Genomic DNA, 20092 nt, shown 5'->3' on the forward strand with positions numbered 1-20092 from the left:
GAAGCAAAAATGCAACCATACACATACATAAATGAATGGACGTTTCTATGTTCTAATATGTTTCTATGTTCATTTGCAAAATTAGGAGGCAAGCTGGATTTGGCCTGGAAGATATGCTTTGCTGATTCTTGGTCTAGAATAAGTGAGACTGAAGAGCTTATTATTCAAACCAATAAATGGATGTTATTCAAAAATGGGATTAATATCAGTTCAATACAAGAAAAAACTTTTAAACAATGTGAATAAAAGTGGTGTGGGCAGCCCCTGAGTGATTATTATTTAAGAATGATTAGATTTTTTTCATGTAAACAGGAGATATCATAAAATTCAACCTTCCATAAATACTACTAATTTCAGTATCACACTCTCTACTAGAATGCCTTGTTTACTTTATAAAGATATTTCTGAAACTTTTTTTTTAACCTCAAACTCATTGTAAGAAATATATTTTACATTGCAACCTGGTATGTAAGTATAGGGAATACACACACACATAGAGAGAAACAAAATTTTCAAGAAACAATTTTGTCTTACTGCATATAATACATTTTATTGTTCCCTTTTCCATTTTATTTCAATTTTTATTAAAAATACTGATCATGGCCCACTAAACCAATTTCACTCAAACCAGAATTCTAAACACCCACAGGAGCCTAATCAAAGCTTCTGACAGAAAGATAATTACTATTTTAATACAATTTGAACATAACAATGAGAGGACATCTACACAGCTATCTAGGGGTTCAAGATGGCTGTGTGTAAGAACATGTATTCATCTCCTCCTGCGAGAGCATCAAAATCACAACTAGCTGTTGAACAGTCATTCACAGGAGGATGCTGGAACCGACCACAGAAAGATACCTTACATCCAAAGACAAAGGAGAAGCTGCAACAAGACAGTAGAAGGAATGTGATCATTATAAAATCAAATCCCATACCCACTGGGAGGGCGACCCACAAACCGGAGAACAATAATACAAGCCCCACATCAAGCTTCCCAGCCAGGGGACCCAGCAAAGGGACTAGAAATCCCCCTAGAATCTGACTGTGAAGGCCAGTGGGATTTGATTACAGGACTTCCACGGGACTCTGGGAAACAGAGACACCGACTTGGGGGGCATAAACAAAATCTTGAGCACACCAGGACCCAGGGGAAAGGAGCAGTGACCCTCTACAGGAGACTGAACCAGACCTACTTAGTGTTGGAGGGCCTCCTATGGAGGTATGGGTACAGTGGCTGGCCACAGGCACTGGCAACAGTAGTCCTGGGAGGCGCCCCTTGGTGAGCTTTCTTTGAGGTTATCATTAACCCTACCATAGAACCTATAGACCCCAGGGCTGGGTTGCCTCAGGCCAAACAACTAACAAAGAGGGAGTGCAATACCCTACCCATAAGCAGACAACTGGATTACTTGTTTTTTTCTTAATTTAAGTCCTCATTAAATTTGTTACAATATTGCTTCTGCTTTTTATGATCTGGTTTCTTGGCCATAGGGCATATGGGATCTTAGCTCCGCGACCAGGGATCAAACCTGCACCCTGTGCATTGGAAGGCGAAGTGTTAACCACTGGACCAGCAGGGAAGTCCCCAGATTAGTTTTACTAAGCACAACCCTGCCCACCAGAGCAAGATCCAGTTTTTCCCACCACCAGTCCTTCCCATCAGGAAGCTTACACAAGCCTCTTAGCCTTATCCACCAGGGAGCAGACAGAAGCAAGGAAAACTGCAATCCTGCAGAAGAAAAACCACATAACAGAAAGTTAATCAAAGTGAAAATGCAGACAACTGTGTCCCAGATAAAGGGACAGGATAAAATCGCAGGAAGACAACTAAAGGGGGGGGGGGGGGGGGAAGGGGCGGGGAATAAGCACCTTCCAGAAAAAGAATTCAGAATAATGATAGTGAAAATGATCCAAGAACTTGGAAAAAGAATGAAGATATAAGAAATGTTCACCGAAGACCAAGTATAACTAAAGAACAAACAGAGATGAACAATACAGTGGAAGGAATCAATAGCAGAATTACAGGCAGAAGAGGAAATTGGTCTAGAAGACAGAATGGTGGCTCTCACTGCCACAAAACAGAATACAGAAAAAGGAACAACAACAACAAAAATGAAGACAGTCAAAGAGACCTCTGGGACAACATTAAACACACCAACATTCATATTATAAGGGTGCCAAAAGGAGAAGAGAGGAAGCATCTGAGAAAATGTCTAAAATGATAACAGCTGAAATTTTTCCTAACATGGAAAAGGAAAAATTCAACCTAGTCCAGGAAGAACAGAGACTCACAGGCAGGATAAACCCAAGGAGGAACACACTAAGACACATAGCAATCAAAATAACAGAAATTAAATAAAAGGGGAAAATGAAAAATGACATACAAAGGAATTCCCATAAGGTTATCAGCTGATTTCTCAACAGAAATCAGAAGGGAATGGCATGATATAAAATGCAAAAGGAACAAGGCAGAAGGGAACAGCAGGATATAAAATGAGAAAGAGACTCCTCTAAGGAGAAAAAACAAGAGAAGGAAAAGACCTACAAAACAGAATGGCATTCTATCATGTATACTATCATGTAAGAATTGAATCGCCAGTCCATGTCTGACGCAGGATACAGCATGCTTGGGGTTGGTGCATGGGGATGACCCACTGAGATGTTAATGGGGAGGGAGGTGGGAGGGGGGTTCATGTTTGGGAACACATGTAAGAATTAAAGATTTTAAAATTTAAATAAATAAATAAATAAAAATAAAAATAAAAAATAATAAACTCAAAACAATTTGGAAAAGAGCAATAGAATCATATATATCGATGGTTACCTTAAATGTAAATGGATTAAGTGCACCACCAAAAAACACAGACTGGCTGGGTGGATGAAAACACCTGGAATTATGCACATCCATTTGGAAGTATGCACTTTCAATTACCACATCACTCTACTTAACCCCTCAAATTGTATGTAAGTATTTTATATCGTTAGGTTAATCATGTTGCCATTATAGCTTGCAATTGTAAATTATCTTTTATTTTTTATCTGGCTATTGATCATGAAAACTGATAAAATATTTTTTACTACTGTGATTATGTAACTATTATTCATTTTAACACCATTGTATCATGACTGGTCAACAGAAAATAGTAAATTCTGTATCACTGAAACTACCATTTAATAGAAAAACCTGCAATCACTTTTTAAAATCCAGATGCACATTAGAATTATCTTGAAATTTTTTGTAAAATACAAATGCCAAGGAATTGTTTTTTTTAACAAAGCTTCAGATGTGAGTCTAATAAACAGCCCTATTTAAAAATAACTGTACTACAGTATGACTTTTTACTTTTATCTAGTTTGTTTCACTTTTTCTATTTCATAATCAGTGCTCCCATTTTATTTAAATGCACTCAAAAAAGGCTTGAGAAAGAACAACAAAAAATAAGAGGGAGAAACTGGAAAGCATTTAAACAAAAGGGAAGCACTGAACATGAAATAGAAAAAGTGAAATATGTATAATATATATATTTTAGAAACTTATGAATTTTTGCTTAAATTTATGACATTTTGGTTCCAGTTGTTTGCTTAAGCATGAATGGAATCCTAGATTTCTAACTTATATTCACTCAAAATTTTGATATAGTTCCACTTACTCTGGCATCTAGTATTACTGCTAAAAGTCTATAAAGTTTATTATCTTAGTGATTTTTTTTCAATTTGAATGAGGCTTGACATTTTCAGTTCAATTCTGAGAATATAAAGAAATAGTATGATGCAAAAAAAAACCAAAACAGAAAATTAACATGTGATACAGTATTATTAACTGAAGCAAAGATTTTATTCAAATTTCACAAAATTTTGTGCGTGTCCATTATTTTTTTTCATAACTTATTCAAGATTCCACATTGAAGTTGCACAGAGCAGCAAAATCTGATAAATTATCCTTTCATTTTTATTCCTTTTATTTTTATTCTATTATAAACATTTTCTAATTTTCCTTGTTATGGCTTCTTAGATACATCCATCACTTACACATGCACATTTAATTTCCAAATACATGTTTTTTTTAAGCATCATTCATATTAATTTCTCATTTTCATATTAATTTCTCACTTAAATGATTCCTTCTTTACAGTCACCCTCTGTGTTTTTTCAGTCTTTTAACTCTATTGAAACTAACAGATGCTTGCTCCTTAGAAGAAAAGGTATGACCAACCTAGACAGCATATTCAAAAGCAGAGACATTACTTTGCCAACAAAGGTCCATCTAGTCAAACCTTTGGTTTTTCCAGTAGTCATGTACAGATGTGAGAGTTGGACTATAAAGAAAGCTGAGTGCTGAAGAATTGATGCTTTTGAACTGTGGTGTTGGAGAAGGCTCTTGAGAGTCCCTTGGACTGCAAGATCAAACCAGTCCATCCTAAAGGAAACCAGTCCTTAATATTCACTGGAACGACTGATGCTCAAACTGAAGATCCAATACTTTGGCCACCTGATGGGAAGTACTGACTCATTGGAAAAGACTCTGATGCTGGGAAAAATTGAGGGCAGGAGGAGAAGGGGACGACAGAGGATGAGATGGTTGGATGGCATCACCGATTCAATGGACATGAGTTTGAGTAAGCTCTGGGAGTTGTTGATGGACAGGGAAACCTGGCGTGCTGCGATTCATGGGGTCGCAAAAAGTCAGACACAACTGAGCAACTGAACTCAACTTTATTGAGGCTTTCAACGGCTAAGTCAAGATCTCTCTTGGTAAATGTCACATTACACTTGAAAATATGTGGGATATTTTCGAGTACCTTTTGATATTGATTTCTAACATAATTCAACTGTGATAAGAGAACAGATTCTGTATGATTCCAATACCGATAGACCACGAAATTTTTGCACCTTCTTTGGCATTTAGACGTGTGTGCTCAGTCGTGTCCAACTCTTTGTGACCCTAGGGACTGTAGCCCATCAGGATCCTCTGTCCATGGGCTTCCTAGACAAGAATACTGGAGTAGGTTGCCATTTCTTCCTCCAGGAGATTGATCCCAACACAGAGATCGACCCGAGTCTCCTGTGTCTCCTGCATTAGCTGGCAGATTCTTTACCGAGCCACCTAGGAAGCCCTGTTTTATGTCTCTGGATATGTTTCAGTGTCTCCTGCTTTACAGTCTATGGGAACTTGAATAGAATTTGTATCCTGCTATTGTGTGAGAACTGTATAAATCTTAATTATGTTGAATCGGTTCATACTGCTTTTCAGGTTACTGTATTCTACTTTTCTGCTTATTCATGTTATGAATTCCTGAAAGTTTGATATTAAAACTCCAATTAAAAATCGTAAATTATCTACTTAAAACAGAATTGTAATATATAGTGGAACTATATGTAACTTTGTTCTATGTTTTCCAAGTCATCTGAAAAGCATTATCATACTTTAGGAATTTAAAAAAAATTTTAAAAAACCTCTTTGATGGATTTTAAATAATTAAGAGATAAATAAATGTAGAAACCTACCATGTTTATTTCAATAAAGGCTACTATATTCTGCTTGTCTAGAATGCTACTTCTTGATTCAGAGAACATATGATATGTGTATATATTTATACATACCTACACACACACACACACAGTGAATCAAAAAAAAAATAACTGGCATTCTAGAGAACACAGAAATTTCATTGCTATGTTCAAATAATACTGATAGTAGGTAATATTCAACCTTTTCCATTTTCTAAACTTTTTCCTAAAGTTCAAGAATTTTCACAGGCTTCTCACACAAGCTGAAAGGATGACCCTAGGGCAGTCTCCCATGTGTTAACAGAGAACATTATGGGTAATATTCAAGTACTCCACTACATGACTACTTCAGTAACCAGAGACAGAGCACCCTTTGCCTATCATGAACTAAGCACCCAAGGAAGAGAGAGAGGTTTTCGAACACAGGCATCAAGAACAGCACAAGGTGAGGGTGGATGGGAAGCTGGGAAGCTCAGTGAGGACAAACAGCACATACAACTCCTGGCAGAAGCTCCGTATCTTTGTTTTCACATATTTCAGATACTTCTGTCCACTTGAGGCTTTTCAGTCCCCTAAAATTCAGTATAACTTTTTAAATAGAACCAAATTGTTCATATTTTTTAATCTGTTTTTATACATTAAGCAAATGTTCTCATATCAGATATCCTTCTGCAGTAATGTAGTTTCTTACTCTTTTAAAAGGATATACCATGCTTTATTTTACTAATCCTCTAGCACATGACTTTCAGGGACATTTTAAAGTTTTAGCCATCAAAAAAAAAAAAAATTACATGCACATCATTGTAGGTGCACCTGCAGCTTTAGAATAAATGAAAACTATGTTTTCATTTGTTGCTGTTTGCAGTTTTCAGTTGTTGTTCAGTCATCAAGTCATGTCCAACTCTTTGCGACCCCATGAACTGCAGTACACCAGGCCTCCCTGTCCCTCACCATCTCTCAGAGTTTGTGCAAGTTCATGTCCATTGAGTTGGTGATGCCATCCAACCATCTCATCCTCTGTTGCCCTCTTCTCCTTCTGCCTTCAATCTTTCCCAGCATCAGGTCTCTTTTAGTGAGTCTGCTGATAGCATCAGGTGGCCCAGGCATTAACATCAGTCCTTTCAATGAGTATTCAGGCTTGATTTCCTTTAGGACTGACTAGTTCGAACTCCTTGTGGTCCAAGGGACTCTCAAGGGTCTTCTCCAGCACCACAGCTTGAAAGCATCAATTCTTTGGTGCTCTGCTTAATGGTCCATCTCTCACATCAGCACATGACTACTGGAAAGACCATAGCCTTGACTATATGGACCTTTGTCAGCAAAGTGATGTCTTTGCTTTTTAATACACTGTCTAGGACTGTCATAGTTTCCTTCCAAGAATCAATCATCTTCAAATGTCATGACTGCAGTCACCATCCGCAGTGATTTTAAAGCCCAAAAAAGAGGAAATCTGTCACCGCTTCCACGTCTTCCACTTCTATTTGCCATGAAGTGATGGGGTCAGATGCCATGATCTTCATTTTTTTAATATTGAGTTTTAAGCTGTCTTCTTCACTCTCCTCTTTCACCTTCATCAAGAAGCTCTTTAGTTCCTCTTCACCTTCCGCCATTAAAGTGGTATCATCTGCATATCTGAGATTGTTGATATTTCTCCTGGCAGTTTTGATTCCAGCCTGTAACTCATCCAACCCAACATTTCACATAATGTGTTCTGAATATAAGTTAAATAAACAGGGTGACAATACACAGACTTGTCACAGTCTTTCTCAATTCTGAACCAGTCAGTTGTTCCATATAAGGTCCTAACTGATGCTTCTCAACCCACAAACACGTTTCTCAGGAGACAGATAAGATGGTCTGGTATTCTCATATCTTTAAGAGTTTTCCAGTTTGCTATGATTCACATAGTCAAAGGCTTTAGCGTAGTCAATGAATCAGAAACAGAAGTTTTTTTCTGGAATTCCCTTGCTTTCTCTGTGATTTAGTTGGCAATGTGATCCCTGTTCCTCTGCCTTTACTAAACCCAGCTTGGACATCTAGAAGTTCTTGATTCAAGTACTGCTGAATCCTGGCTTGAAAGATTTTGAGCATAACCTTACTAGCATGGGAAGTGAAGGCAACTGTCCAGTAATTTGAACATTCTTTAGTACTGCCCTTCTTGGGAATTGGGATGAATTTTCCAGTCATGTGGCCACTGCTGGTATTTCCAAATTTGCTGACATATTGAATGCAGCACTTTAACAGCATCATCTTTTAGGATTTTAAATAGCTCAGCTGGAATTCCATCACCTCCACTAGCTTTATTGGCAGCAGTGCTTCCTAAGGCCCACTTGACTTCACATTCCAGGATATCTGGCTCTGAGTGAGAGACTACACCATCGTGGTTATCTGGGTCATTAAGACCTTTTTTGTACAGTTCTTCTGTGTATTCCTGCCATCTCTTCTTGATCTCTTCTGCTTCTACTAGGTCTTAACCGTTTCTGTCCTTTATAATGCCTATCTGTGCATTGAAATTTTCCTGTGATATCACTAGTTTCTTCAAGAGACCTCTAGTCTTTTCCCTTCTGTTGTTTTCTTCTATTTCTCTTCAGTGTTCATTGAATAAGGCCTTCCTGTCTCTCCCTGCTATTCTCTGGAACTCTGCATTCAGTTGGTTATACCTTTCCCTTTCTTCCTCGCCTTAAGCTTCTCTTCTTTCCTCAGCCATTTGTAAAACCTCCTCAAACAACCACTTTGCCTCCTTCCAGTACCTCTTGTATATTAGGAAGCTCTGTCCACAGTTCTTCAGGAACTCTGTCTACCAGATCTACCAGATCTATTTGTAACCTCCCTATAATCATAGGGGGCTTCCCTGGTGGCTCAGTGGTTAAAGCATCTGCCTGCAATGCGGGAGACCCAGGTTCGATCCCTCAGTCGGGAAGATCCCCTGGAGGAGGAAATGGCAACCCACTCCAGTATTCTTGCCTGGAGAATGCCTGGTGGGCTACAGTCCATGGGGTCGCAAAGAGTCGGACACGACTAAGTGACTTAACTTTAACTATAATCATAGGGGATTTTATTTAGATCATACCCGACTGGCCTAGCAGTTTCCCCACTTTCCTTAGTTTAAGCCTGAATTTTGCTATAAGGACTTGATGATCTGTTCCAGAGTCAGTTCCAAGTCTTGTTTTTCCTGACTACAGAGCGTCAGAGCGTCTCCATCTTTGGCTGCAACGAACGCAATCAAGCTGATTTTGGTATTGATCATGTGGTGATATCCATGCATAAAGTCTTCTTTTGTGTTGTTGAAAAAGGGTGTTTGCTATCATCAGTGTATTCTCTTGGCAAAATTCTGCTAGCCTTTGTCCTGCTTCATTTTGTACTCCAATGCCAAACTTGCCTGTTACTACAGGTATCTCTTAACTTCCTACTTTTGCATTCCAATCCCCTATGATGAATAGGACATGTTTTTTGGTGTTTGTTCTAGGAGGTCTTCTAGGTCTTCATAGAACTGATCAACTTCAGCTTCTTTGGCATCGGTGGCTGGGCACAGACTTAAGATTACTTTGATGTTGAATGGTTTGCTTTAAAAATGAACCAAGATCATTCTGCTGTTTTTGAGATTGCAACCAAGTACTGCCATTCAGTCTCTTTTGTTGACTATGAGGGCTACTCCATATCTTTTAAGGGATTCTTGCTCACAGTAGTAGGTATAATAATGGTCATCTGAATTAAATTCTCCCTTTCTCGTCCATTTTAGTTCACTGATTCCTAATATGTTGATGTTTACGCTTGCCAGCTCCTGCTTGACCACATCCAATTTACCTTGATTCATGGACCTAACACTCCAGCTTCCTCTGCAATACTGTTCTTTATAGCATCAGATTTTACTTTCATTACCAGACATATCCACGAGTGAGCATCTTTCTGCTTTGGCCCAGCTGCTTCATTCTTTCTGGAGCTATGAGAAATTGCCCTCTGCTCTTCCCCAGTAGCATATTGGACACCTTCCGACCTGGGGCGCTCATCTTTTGGTTTCACATCTTTTGACCTTTTTATACAGTTCATGGGGTTCTCATAGCAGGAGTACTGGAGTGCTTTGCTGTTCTCTCCTCCAGAGGACTACATTTTGTCAGAACTCTCTACTATAACTTGTCCATCTTGGGTGGTCCTGCACAGCAAGGCTCATAGCTTCACTGAGTTATACAAGCCCCTTCATCATGACAAGGCAGTGATCAAAGAGAAGTTTTCAGTACTGATACATAAAACTGCTCCCCTTAAAAGTTGTAACAGTCTCCACTCCAACCAGTCATTCTCCAGTTAATAAGTATCATCTCCAACTTTAATTAACATTTGTTTCATTTTTGTTATTTTATTAGGTGGCACTTTATTGTTTAAATTTGTATTTAATTATTTCTAATATATAGAATTCCCTTCTATTTCTTTGTATGTAAACTGTACATTAACAAACATTTCTGTTTTCTATTAGTGTTCATATTTTTCCTATTAATTTATAAAGATCTTTTCTGTTAGGACATCAATCATTTGTCATATGTATTTGTAAATATTTTATTTATTATTTACCTTTATATTGTTAACTTGTATGTAGAAAGTTCTTTCACTGTACTATCATTGTATGTATCAATATTTTCTCTCTAGCTTAGGAATTGTGTTTAGAAATGCATTCCTCACTCTCCAAAATCACATAAATATTCACTTATTTTTTCTATTTGTTTCTTTATGGTTTTATTTTTTACATTTAACTTTTTAATTCACCTGAAATTAAATTTGGTAAACTGACTGGGAAATTAATTTAATTTCAATTATAATAGTTAAGCATTAAAGAACATTAACAACAAATAAGAAGATTTGCTATTTTTGAATGGTAGAGTGAAGAAAGCCACTGAGAAGGGTAAAAAAGAGAGATTTAATTTTCTTTGTAACATTATATTTCTTATGATGACTGAATAGTTGTTATACACGTCCATAAATTCCTATTTGAAACCTTGCAGACCCACTGTGATTTGGACTTCAGAATTTGGGTGATTTTATAGAGCCAATATTGTTTATTTCATAACACCCCCCGAAAGGCACTAAGACAGCATCCCGTAATCAAACACAGTAGTATTTCTGTAGCAAAGTCAGTTACCTAAGATAAGGAAATTTGCTATGCCAGGGACAAAACCAATACAGCTACCCTCTCTCCTGAACTTGAGTTAGTCCTATCAAGAAAGAACTTCCATACTTTGGTAGAAGACCTTCTACAACTATCACAATGTTTTTTTCCTCTGTCTCAGATTGCCATGCCTCAAAGACTTCTGCGGCCATGGCTTGCAATTCTGTCATTCAATGGTGATGGGTTTTATCTAGCAAGGAAGTAGACAGATGACTTGAAGGACCAATTAAGTTTCTATCTGGAAGAAACTGATTCTTATTACCAGCTTTCATTCACATGTAGTTATCCTCAATAAATTTTAACTTAAAAGAGTATCCTTTTCAGCTAAAAGCTGTAATCCCAATTATCTATGTTTCAGTACAAATCCCTTTCTTACTATTCAAAAATCTTTACCACAAATATGGAACCGGTAATGCGGTCCCTACTCTTTTAACGTTAACCAAAACCCCAAGACAGAGAGAAAGAGTCTCCTTACTTTGAGTTTCTGGGCTTCTCCTCTCACTTTGAGCAGTTCTGTTATAGAGTCCACAAAGCCCTGATAATGAAAGTTGCACATTTTCTCAATTTCTCGGTCATGATTGCGGATGCGAGTTTCAAGCTTCTCCATGAATCGTCCATGTTCCTCACCATCATAGACAGACCTTTTACAAAAAAAAAAAAAATGCCATGAAGATTACACACAGATTTATAGCTAAGAAAGAGAAACAAAACTACAAACCCACAAGCAAATTTATTTGGAAATCAGATGTTTAAGTTACATAAACCACAGAGTAATTCAATTGTATTAATGTTGCCCCAATGCTTGATGAATTTTTTTTAGGAAAATCCAAAATTTTACTTCCTTATTTATTGAAAAATATTTAAGTGTTTGACAATAATCATCATAGAATTCTCATCATAAAAGGACTGAATTATAATTCCTCGGTACCTTTCTTTCTCAGTTAAACTAATCTAGAAAAACTTAATTTTGGAAAAACCCAACTATACATTTACTCCAAGATTATACTCCAGAAGCTGACATTGCTAGAGAGAAATCACACAGCTGTGCTGCTAAACTCAGTTCAGCTATATCTGATGACAAATTTAAATTGCACAGCCAAATATCACTAGATAATAATATTAAAATTATCCCACCCAATACCACCACCAAAAAAAATCACGTTGTAGTCTCTAAAATGTATGAAAACCTCACTTTCTCCACTCCTCAAATGTCCACCCTCTCTGTCACTTTCAGTTGTATTTCACAGAAATATATATATATGTTATCTATATATATGTATTATTTCATCTCCCCTCAACCAACCTGCTTACATTTAAAATTCTTATTCTGTCCACCCTTTTGTAACAAAAAAACTCAAGTGTTTATCTATAGTCATTCTTGTTGTCTCTAAGAACTTTACTCCTGCAATTATCCCCTTTCATTCCTACCCTGAGTTATATATCTCATCCACTCTACTAAATCATTCTCTGAATATATAAACATGACTTTATGAAATCTATCTTTACCTACTCATTTCCCTCCAGCCACCATCTTATGTCGCTGCTCCTCTTCCCAGCAAAATTTCTTTCTACCTCCTCACCTCCCAATAGTTAGCATTCATCTTACTGAACCTAATAGCAGCATTTGCTATGGTTCAATATATCTTCCTTCTGGAAACACTCTTTTCTCCAGACTTCAATGATGCCACACTAAGTGGTTTTCATCATCTTACTGGCATGCCTTCTTGATCTCCTTCCTGGACTCTTCCTACTCTGCTCTTTTTCTAAATATTCCAAACAGCTCAGCTGTGCTCTCTCACCAAGAAATGACAGCTGATCCCATGTCTTTATGATATATACCATCTACTATAGTGCTAGACTTCCTAATCTATACCTTCAGTTCTGAGCACTGTCCTGAGCACCAGGCTCAAATGCCTAGCTACTATTTAACAACTCCAATTGGATTTTTTAAAATCATCTTGAATTTTAACATAGAAAAAAATCACCTATCACCAAACTATCTCCAATCCCAAACTTGATCCTCCAAAAAGCTCCCTACCACTCAGCTACCCATCACAGCTAATGGCATATCTAGTTGCCCAAGTCAAATATCCAAATCCAGGAATCACTCCCAATGCACCTCTTTCCATCAAACACCTCATCCAATCCACTAGTAAGTCCTAACAACTTAACCTCCAAAGCATATCTTAAAATTAACCACCATCCCACCATTTCCAATAAAAACCCTAGTCTAAACTTCTATCACTGGCTCACTGGACCAAAGCAATAGCCTCCTAAAACTCTCCATTCGGCACCCCTCACTCCCGCTACTTCTTGTCCCAAAGGAGATACTCCACACAGCAGTAAAAATGGCCTTTATGAAGCAGTAGTTCAGATGTTACCCTCTTGTTTGCGTTATTCAAGGGGCTTCCTTCATAGCTCAGTGGGTAAAGAATGTGCCTGCGATGCAGGAGACCTAGATTCGATTCCTGGGTCAGGGAGACCCTCTGGAGAAGGGAATGGCAACCCACTCCAGTATTCTAACCTGGAGAATCCCACGGAGAGAGGAGCCTGGCAGGCTACAGTCCATGGAGTCGCAAGAGTCGGACTCTCCGATTCCTCCTCTTTACAAAAGGAATAAAAGTCATAAATCCTTATCATGGCCTATAACATTCCACATAATCTAGCCTCTGATTATTTCTCTAACGTTGTTTCTCCCTAAGTCACACCTCTAGCCTTGCCTTCCTCCATCCTCTATGCTCCTGCTACAGAGGATTTTTTTTTAGGCTCTTCCTGCCTCAAGCACTTTCTTTTTGCTTTTCATATGCTAATAACACTCATTCCCTATATCGTCAAACAATTTTCCCCTCCTCATCATCCAGTTTGTTATCTTCCCCCCAACCCATCCCAATTAGATTGTAAGCTCCAGGGCAACAACTTCGTCTGCCATATTCACCTCTATCTCTAAACCAATGCCAGATAGGTAATAGGTAGTAAGTAAACACTCACTGACTAAATGAATGACTATTGTTGTCTCTGTTGTTGTTTAGTCGCCCAGTCGTGTCCAACTCTTTGCAACCCCATGGACTGTAGCCCAAGAGGCTTCTCCACCCGTGGGATTTCCCAGGCAAGAACACTGAAGTGGATTGTCATTTCCTTCTCCAGGGGATCTCGTCGACCCAGGAACTAAACCTGTGTCTCCTGCATCTCCTGCACTGGCAGGCAGATTCTTCACCACTAGTGCCACCTAGGAGGAACATTATCTCTAAGAACTCTTAGATCTCTGACATTAATTCAACAAATATACTTTTGCTCATTACCAACATTTTCTGGTTCTATAATCATTTGGGCTTCCCAGGTGGCACTAGTGGTAGAGAACCCGCCTGCCAATGCAAGAAATGCAAGTTCAATCCCTGGGCTAGGAAGATCCCCTGAAAGAGGGCATGGCAACCCACTCCAATATTCATGCCTGGAGAATCCCAAAGACAGAGGAGCCTGGCAGGCTATGGTCCTTAGGGTCACAAAGAGTCAGACACGACTGAAGCAACTGAGCACACACAGCACATCATTTGTAGGTACCAGATTACCATCCTGACTCAGCAAATCAGTTCCATTGCCCAAAACTCAGCAGTAATCATAGAAGATAATACATATACAAGTTTGGATTACAGTAAAAATTCTGAACATTTATTTATTTATGAATAGATAAAAGGAAGAGATCTTCAAATAAATTATAAACAACCCCTGCTTTGACAATTAAAACAATTAAAATGCCTAACGGAGCTATCTGTAACTAACCTCAAACAAGGTTTGAGTAACTAACCTCAAACAAGTCTAACTGTTCCCCCTCCAAAGGAAAGAAAAAGAAAGATTTCCATGTAAAGGCACCAGTGTTCCTGGCCATTTAAAGAAGAGAAATAACCAATGAAAATCCAACCATCTAAATGGCGTAAGAAGATTATTACTCAATATTGAGACAAGCCTCTTGGTTTCAAATTCAGTTATATCTTGACCCAACAATACTTTTACGTAGTAAGTATACTTCCTTATACAATGTAAAACTTTCTATTGTTCTCCCTCCAAAGAGCTACATTAATATGCAAAAGACAACCTCAAGGAGAAGAAAATCTCAAAGTTAAGAAGTTCATAATTTATGTTAATAGTGCCTCCCTAGCTCCCTGAAATTTCTATTTAAAAAAGTAAAAATGAAAGAAAGGTAAAGTGGATTTTAGCTGCCTTGACTGTGTGGCCTTAGTGTTTAGCCATGTGATTAACTAGGAGTTAATCTCTAGGACACTCAGCTTTCTCATTTAGGAAATAGGAAGCAATCAATTATAAATTCTTTTTAGCCTCAGCCTAGCTCTAAATTTCTACAATTCAATTCCACTTTCAAGTCCAATCATAATAACATAAACATCAAACATTTTTCAGAACAATGTAAAGAGTTAACGTATTTTCTACATCCTTATCACTAGGGCCCCACCTGTTTCTCCTGTTTTAGGGCCTTTATGATTCTGCTGCTGCTGCTGCTGCTGCTAAGTCACTTCAGTCGTGTCCGACTCTGTGCAAGCCCAAAGACAGCAGCCCACCAGGCTCCGCCGTCCCTGGGATTTTCCAGGCAAGAACACTGGAATGGGTTGCCATTTCCTTCTCCAGTGCATGAAAGTGAAAAGTGAAAGTCACTGAGTCGTGTCCAACTTACAGCCACCCCATGGACTGCAGCCCACCAGGCTCCTCTGTCCATGGGATTTTCCAGACAAGAGTACTGGAGTGGGGTGCCATTGCCTTCTCCGTTTATGAATCTAATACTCTCTTAATTATAATAATGTTGCATAATATGAAAGACTTATATAGTGGATCTTCTGAGTATCCTGAGAACTTAAAAAGTTAGAATAAAATGTAAAAGCTACACTTAAAACAGGAGTTTTGGACTGTGTTTAATTAACATGTGTTCCATGAGTACACAACTGGAAAACCACAATTTCCATATTTTATGTGGATTTTGTGTGTATAAGAAGAAGCACATATATATAAGTTTTTAGGGAAATATCCATAGTTTTCATCTGGTTATCAAAGGGTTAAAAACCTAAAAGTTTGTTTCAAATTGTCTAACATAGGAAAAGGCAATTATAATTATAGTCAGTACCTAACAGTTGAACTTACATCAGCATTTCACATATATCTCAGACTTAGTGCTAACCAGCCATCAGATATAAAATGCTAAAAACAAAAATAACAAGCCTTAAATTCTGGAACGGCCACAGATCTCCTGAAATTCACCTAATACTGGTAGTCAACATTGAACTTGAACCAAGAGTATTTCCCTTCCCGGCAATAAATGAATTAAAACTGGAGAAAGACTGCCATCTAGTGATGACCCATTTCTAACATTCTTTAAAATTTGATGTGACCAAGCAAAGGACTGCTTAAAAATCTAAAACTATATTCTATAATACTTGCTAGCCAAAGTCTTATAACTTGTTATTAAATGATATTATATATGAAGTACTCTAACGTTTAAATGACCATTTTTAATAGAAAGTAGAATCTTAAAAACAAAGTTCTATGCTTTTGACATGTGGGCCTTAGGTGTGTCATAGTTAAACAAGACTACAAAATAAACTGCACCACAGGTTTAATTATTTGTGATGATCCAACAAATATTCTGGTACCTAGTGAAAGTTAAACAAGAAGATATGCTTGGAAACTAGCAGCTTTGTATAGCCTAAATTTTCATTCAACTTCATAAATACTGCCTTGCACAGTCATTTCCAAAAAAATCCCAAATAAACCACAGGCTTCTGCAAAAACTAAATGTTTCATCCTAATGTCCATATCTGATACATACTTCTAAACATTGCACCTAAATTACAGAGATTTTTTTAACTTATAAATAAAACACTTCAGGAATTCTATTCAACAAAAATATTTATTCCCAAGTACTGAATCATAAGAGGATTATATCCCTTGTGAAAGCCTGTATCAACTCCCACTCATTTGTCAAAAGCTAAAAATAAACACAATGTAATGAGTATACGTTATCTCATGTAAATCCTAGGCACCTTATAAATTAGACATTATTCTATTCTGAAGAACCTAAAATCCAAGAAGATGAAGTAACTTGCCAAGTCCACACTCCTAGAGAGTATTCTCTGTAGTACATCAGTCTGTCTCCTTTTACAGCAAAGGACAGCAAGAAAGTCACATGGACCCCTAAAACATTACAGCTGAAAGAGGTCTTGGAAATGGAATACAAAGCCTTTATTGTACAATGGAGGAAACTGAAATCAAGAAAAGTTAAACGCCTTAATCAAAATTACATTGCCTGTTACTGATACACCTGGGCCCAACTCCTTCCCCCTAAAAAAATGAAAAACTAATGCAACATGAAGCCTGACAATGCAATATAAAGCTTGGTTTTTAAAAAGACACACATACACACTTCTACTTTAAGATGAGTCAGTTGTCTATTAGCTGTGCCTACACAACAGCTATTCCATTCGTCTTCCTATTGGAAGAGTCCCAGTTTGTTCTGGTATTTCACCTTTCTATCCTACTCCAAGAGGTGCGTGCACACATGCTTAGTCACTTCAATTATGTCTGATTCTTTTGCAACCCTATGGACTGCAGCCCGCCAGGCCCCTCTGTCCTGGGATTCTCCAGCCAAGAATACTGGAGTGGGTTGCCATGCTGTCCTCCAGGGGACCTTCCCAACCCAGGGATCGAACCAGCGTCCCCTGCATCTCCAGCATGACAGGCAGATTCTTTACCCACTGAGCCACCTGGGAAGCCCACTGCAAGAGGTAAAACTATTAATAATTTAGACCAGTACAATAATTTAATTCCCCTAGTCAGTGACCAATTAACAGATGACAAAACTCAACTCACTGATGAAGTAAAAGGAAGTTTGGGAGTGAGGATCCAAAGAAAGGCTTCTTTCCTGAAGGCTGCAGAAAAAGAAACTGCTTTTTCTACTCTGAAAATTGTTCTGTATAATACTTTGGGATGCAGTAACCATCCCGAGACGAGAGGAGATACTGCCAATAACTTGAAAATTCCCAAGAGGAAAGAAAACAACTGGGTCCTTAATGATGAACCTGGAATAGTCCTATCTCCAGTCTTCATGTTATGTGTGATAAGAAATGTTCTATTTTAAGGAAAACTTCCCATTTCTACTTTGTCTTAATAGTCTGCTACTTGCAAAGGAAAGTATCCTAAATGCTTACCACTGTTCATTCTTCAAAGGTAGCAGGCAAATCAAAGAAAACAACCAGCAGCCAAAGTCTAAATACGGCTAAGGAATCCTGTTTCCAGGACCTAGACTGCTCGTCCCCATTTTCTTTTAGTTAAGAGTTAACTCCCAATTCACTCTTCAAATCTCAGCTTGCACTTTTTTTTGCTGGGAAACATTCTCTAAACATAGACTCTGTTATGTGTTTCTCTTTTGTTATTAATGCCATTTCAGAACTTGTTTAATTATATTCTGATTACCCATTCACTTGTCAATTTCCCCATACAAAAGGTTAATCTCCTTGTCGGCTGAGACCGTGTCTTACCCATTTTATCTCCAGCTAATAGCACAGAGACTGGCATAGAGGAGACCCTCCATATATGCTAAAAACAGAGAAAGAGAAGGAAGGGTAGGAAATTAAGATGTAGGTTTCTGATTGCCTCAAAGATAGATACAAAAGAGTACCATATCAAACAAAGTTTATCTGTTGAGATGTTTTCAGAACCAAAGAGAACTTCAAGACACAAAGGACTAAACATTTTGCTTTTGTTTTTGATTAATCCGAGAAAAAAATTCAGAGCTTGGTTTGTTCTTTTCTTTTTCTTATATATGTTTTTTAACTTCTGTCATGGTTTTAGTCATGAAACATTTTCTTCTCATTAAGCTCCATAAAAGCATCATTAGTATTTCTTGTTTATTCCAAAAGTTAAAAATAAAATGGAAAAACAGATCTGAGCATGATGTTGCAAGAGAAACTGCAGGAGGTCAAGAGGAGTTTAAAGTTCCTTCCCTTCCTTACTTCAGTTTGCCTATCAATTTAATTCGGACCTTACTAAGGTCATTTGAATGCCCTGATTGCAAAAGGTGAAAGAAGATCACTGTATATTATCATCAATGACAGGGGAAGGATATGCTAATAGATGAGGTCTAAGTTGAAGACCACAATCAAATGTTTTTGTACAGCCACAGGAGATCAAATACATTCAAATCCTTTTCCCACTCTTACAGATACCAAGGTATACAACTGGCTTCACCAAGACAGCCCATGCAACCAAAAGAAGTGGTGATGGAACTCTCCGCAAGGCAGGAAGGAAACCCACTTCCATGAAAGCTATTTTCAAAGGGATAAAAACAGAGTGGAGAACTTTCAAATGGCGCTTAGCCATAGAGCCTACTAAAAACCTGGTATTGGTTAAACAGCACAGGAAAATGGAGAAAGGGACCTTGTCACAAAACATCAGTCAAATCAACAACAGACTCTTAGGAAATAAACTAATGAAAGCAGTTCAGTTCCGTTCCTCAGTCATGTCCAACTCTTTGCAACTCCAGGACTGCAGCACGCCAGGCCTCCCTGTCCATCACCAACTCCCAGAACTTGCTCAAACTCATGTCCATCGAGTTGGTGATGCCATCCAACCATCTCATCCTCTGTTGTCCCCTTCTCCTCCTGCCTTCAATCCTTCCCAGCATCAGGGTCTTTTCCAGTGAGTTAGTTCTTCACATCAGGTGGCCAAAGTACTGGAGCTTCAGCTTCAGCATCAGTCCTTCCAATGAATATTTCCTTTAGGATTGACTGGTTTGATCTCCCTGCAGTCCAGGGGACTCGTAAGAGTCTTCTCCAACACCACAGCTCAAAAGCATCAATTCTTCAGCGCTCAACTTTCTTTATGGTCCAACTCTCACATCCATACACGACTACTGGAAAAACCATATCTTTGTCTGGATGGATCTTTCTTGGCAAAGTAATGTCTTTGCTTTTTAATATGCTGTCTAGGCTGGTCATATCTTCTCTTCCAAGGAGCAAGTGTCTTTTAATTTCATGGCTGTAGTCTCCATCTGCAGTGATTTTAGAGTCCAAGAAAATAAAGTCTGTAACTATTTCCATTGTTTCCCCATCTATTTGCCATGAAGTGAGGGAACAGATGCCATGATCTTCATTTTTGAATGTTCAGTTTTAAACCAACTTTTTCACTCTCCACTTTCACTTACATCAAGAGGCTCTTTAGTTCTTCTTTACTTTCTGCCATAAGGGTGGTGTCATCTGCATATCTGAGGTTATCGATATTTCTTCTGGCAATCTTGATTCCAGTTTGTGCTTCATCTAGCCCAGCAACTCACCTAATATACTCTGCACATACGTTAAACAAGCAGTTAAACAATATATAGCCTTGAAACGAAAGCAAGGAAACTCCAAAGTAAGGATACGAGGAATGCTC

General features: G+C 38.1%; 1 protein-coding gene across 4 annotated transcripts in view; it reads right to left on the reverse strand.

Annotated features, from left to right (window-relative positions):
• Positions 1-20092, reverse strand: part of EXOC6B (exocyst complex component 6B) — a 711360-nt gene that overhangs the window by 611005 nt on the left and 80263 nt on the right. For all 4 annotated transcript variants that reach the window (XM_068984191.1, XM_068984200.1, XM_068984185.1 and 1 more), the window contains exon 2: positions 11142-11307. In XM_068984191.1, the coding sequence (XP_068840292.1) occupies positions 11142-11307 (166 nt within the window). The remainder of the gene's footprint in view (positions 1-11141; positions 11308-20092) is intronic.

Source organism: Capricornis sumatraensis, chromosome 1 (genome assembly GCF_032405125.1).
Source record: "Capricornis sumatraensis isolate serow.1 chromosome 1, serow.2, whole genome shotgun sequence".
In the NCBI taxonomy this organism is placed as follows: Eukaryota; Metazoa; Chordata; class Mammalia; order Artiodactyla; family Bovidae; genus Capricornis; species Capricornis sumatraensis.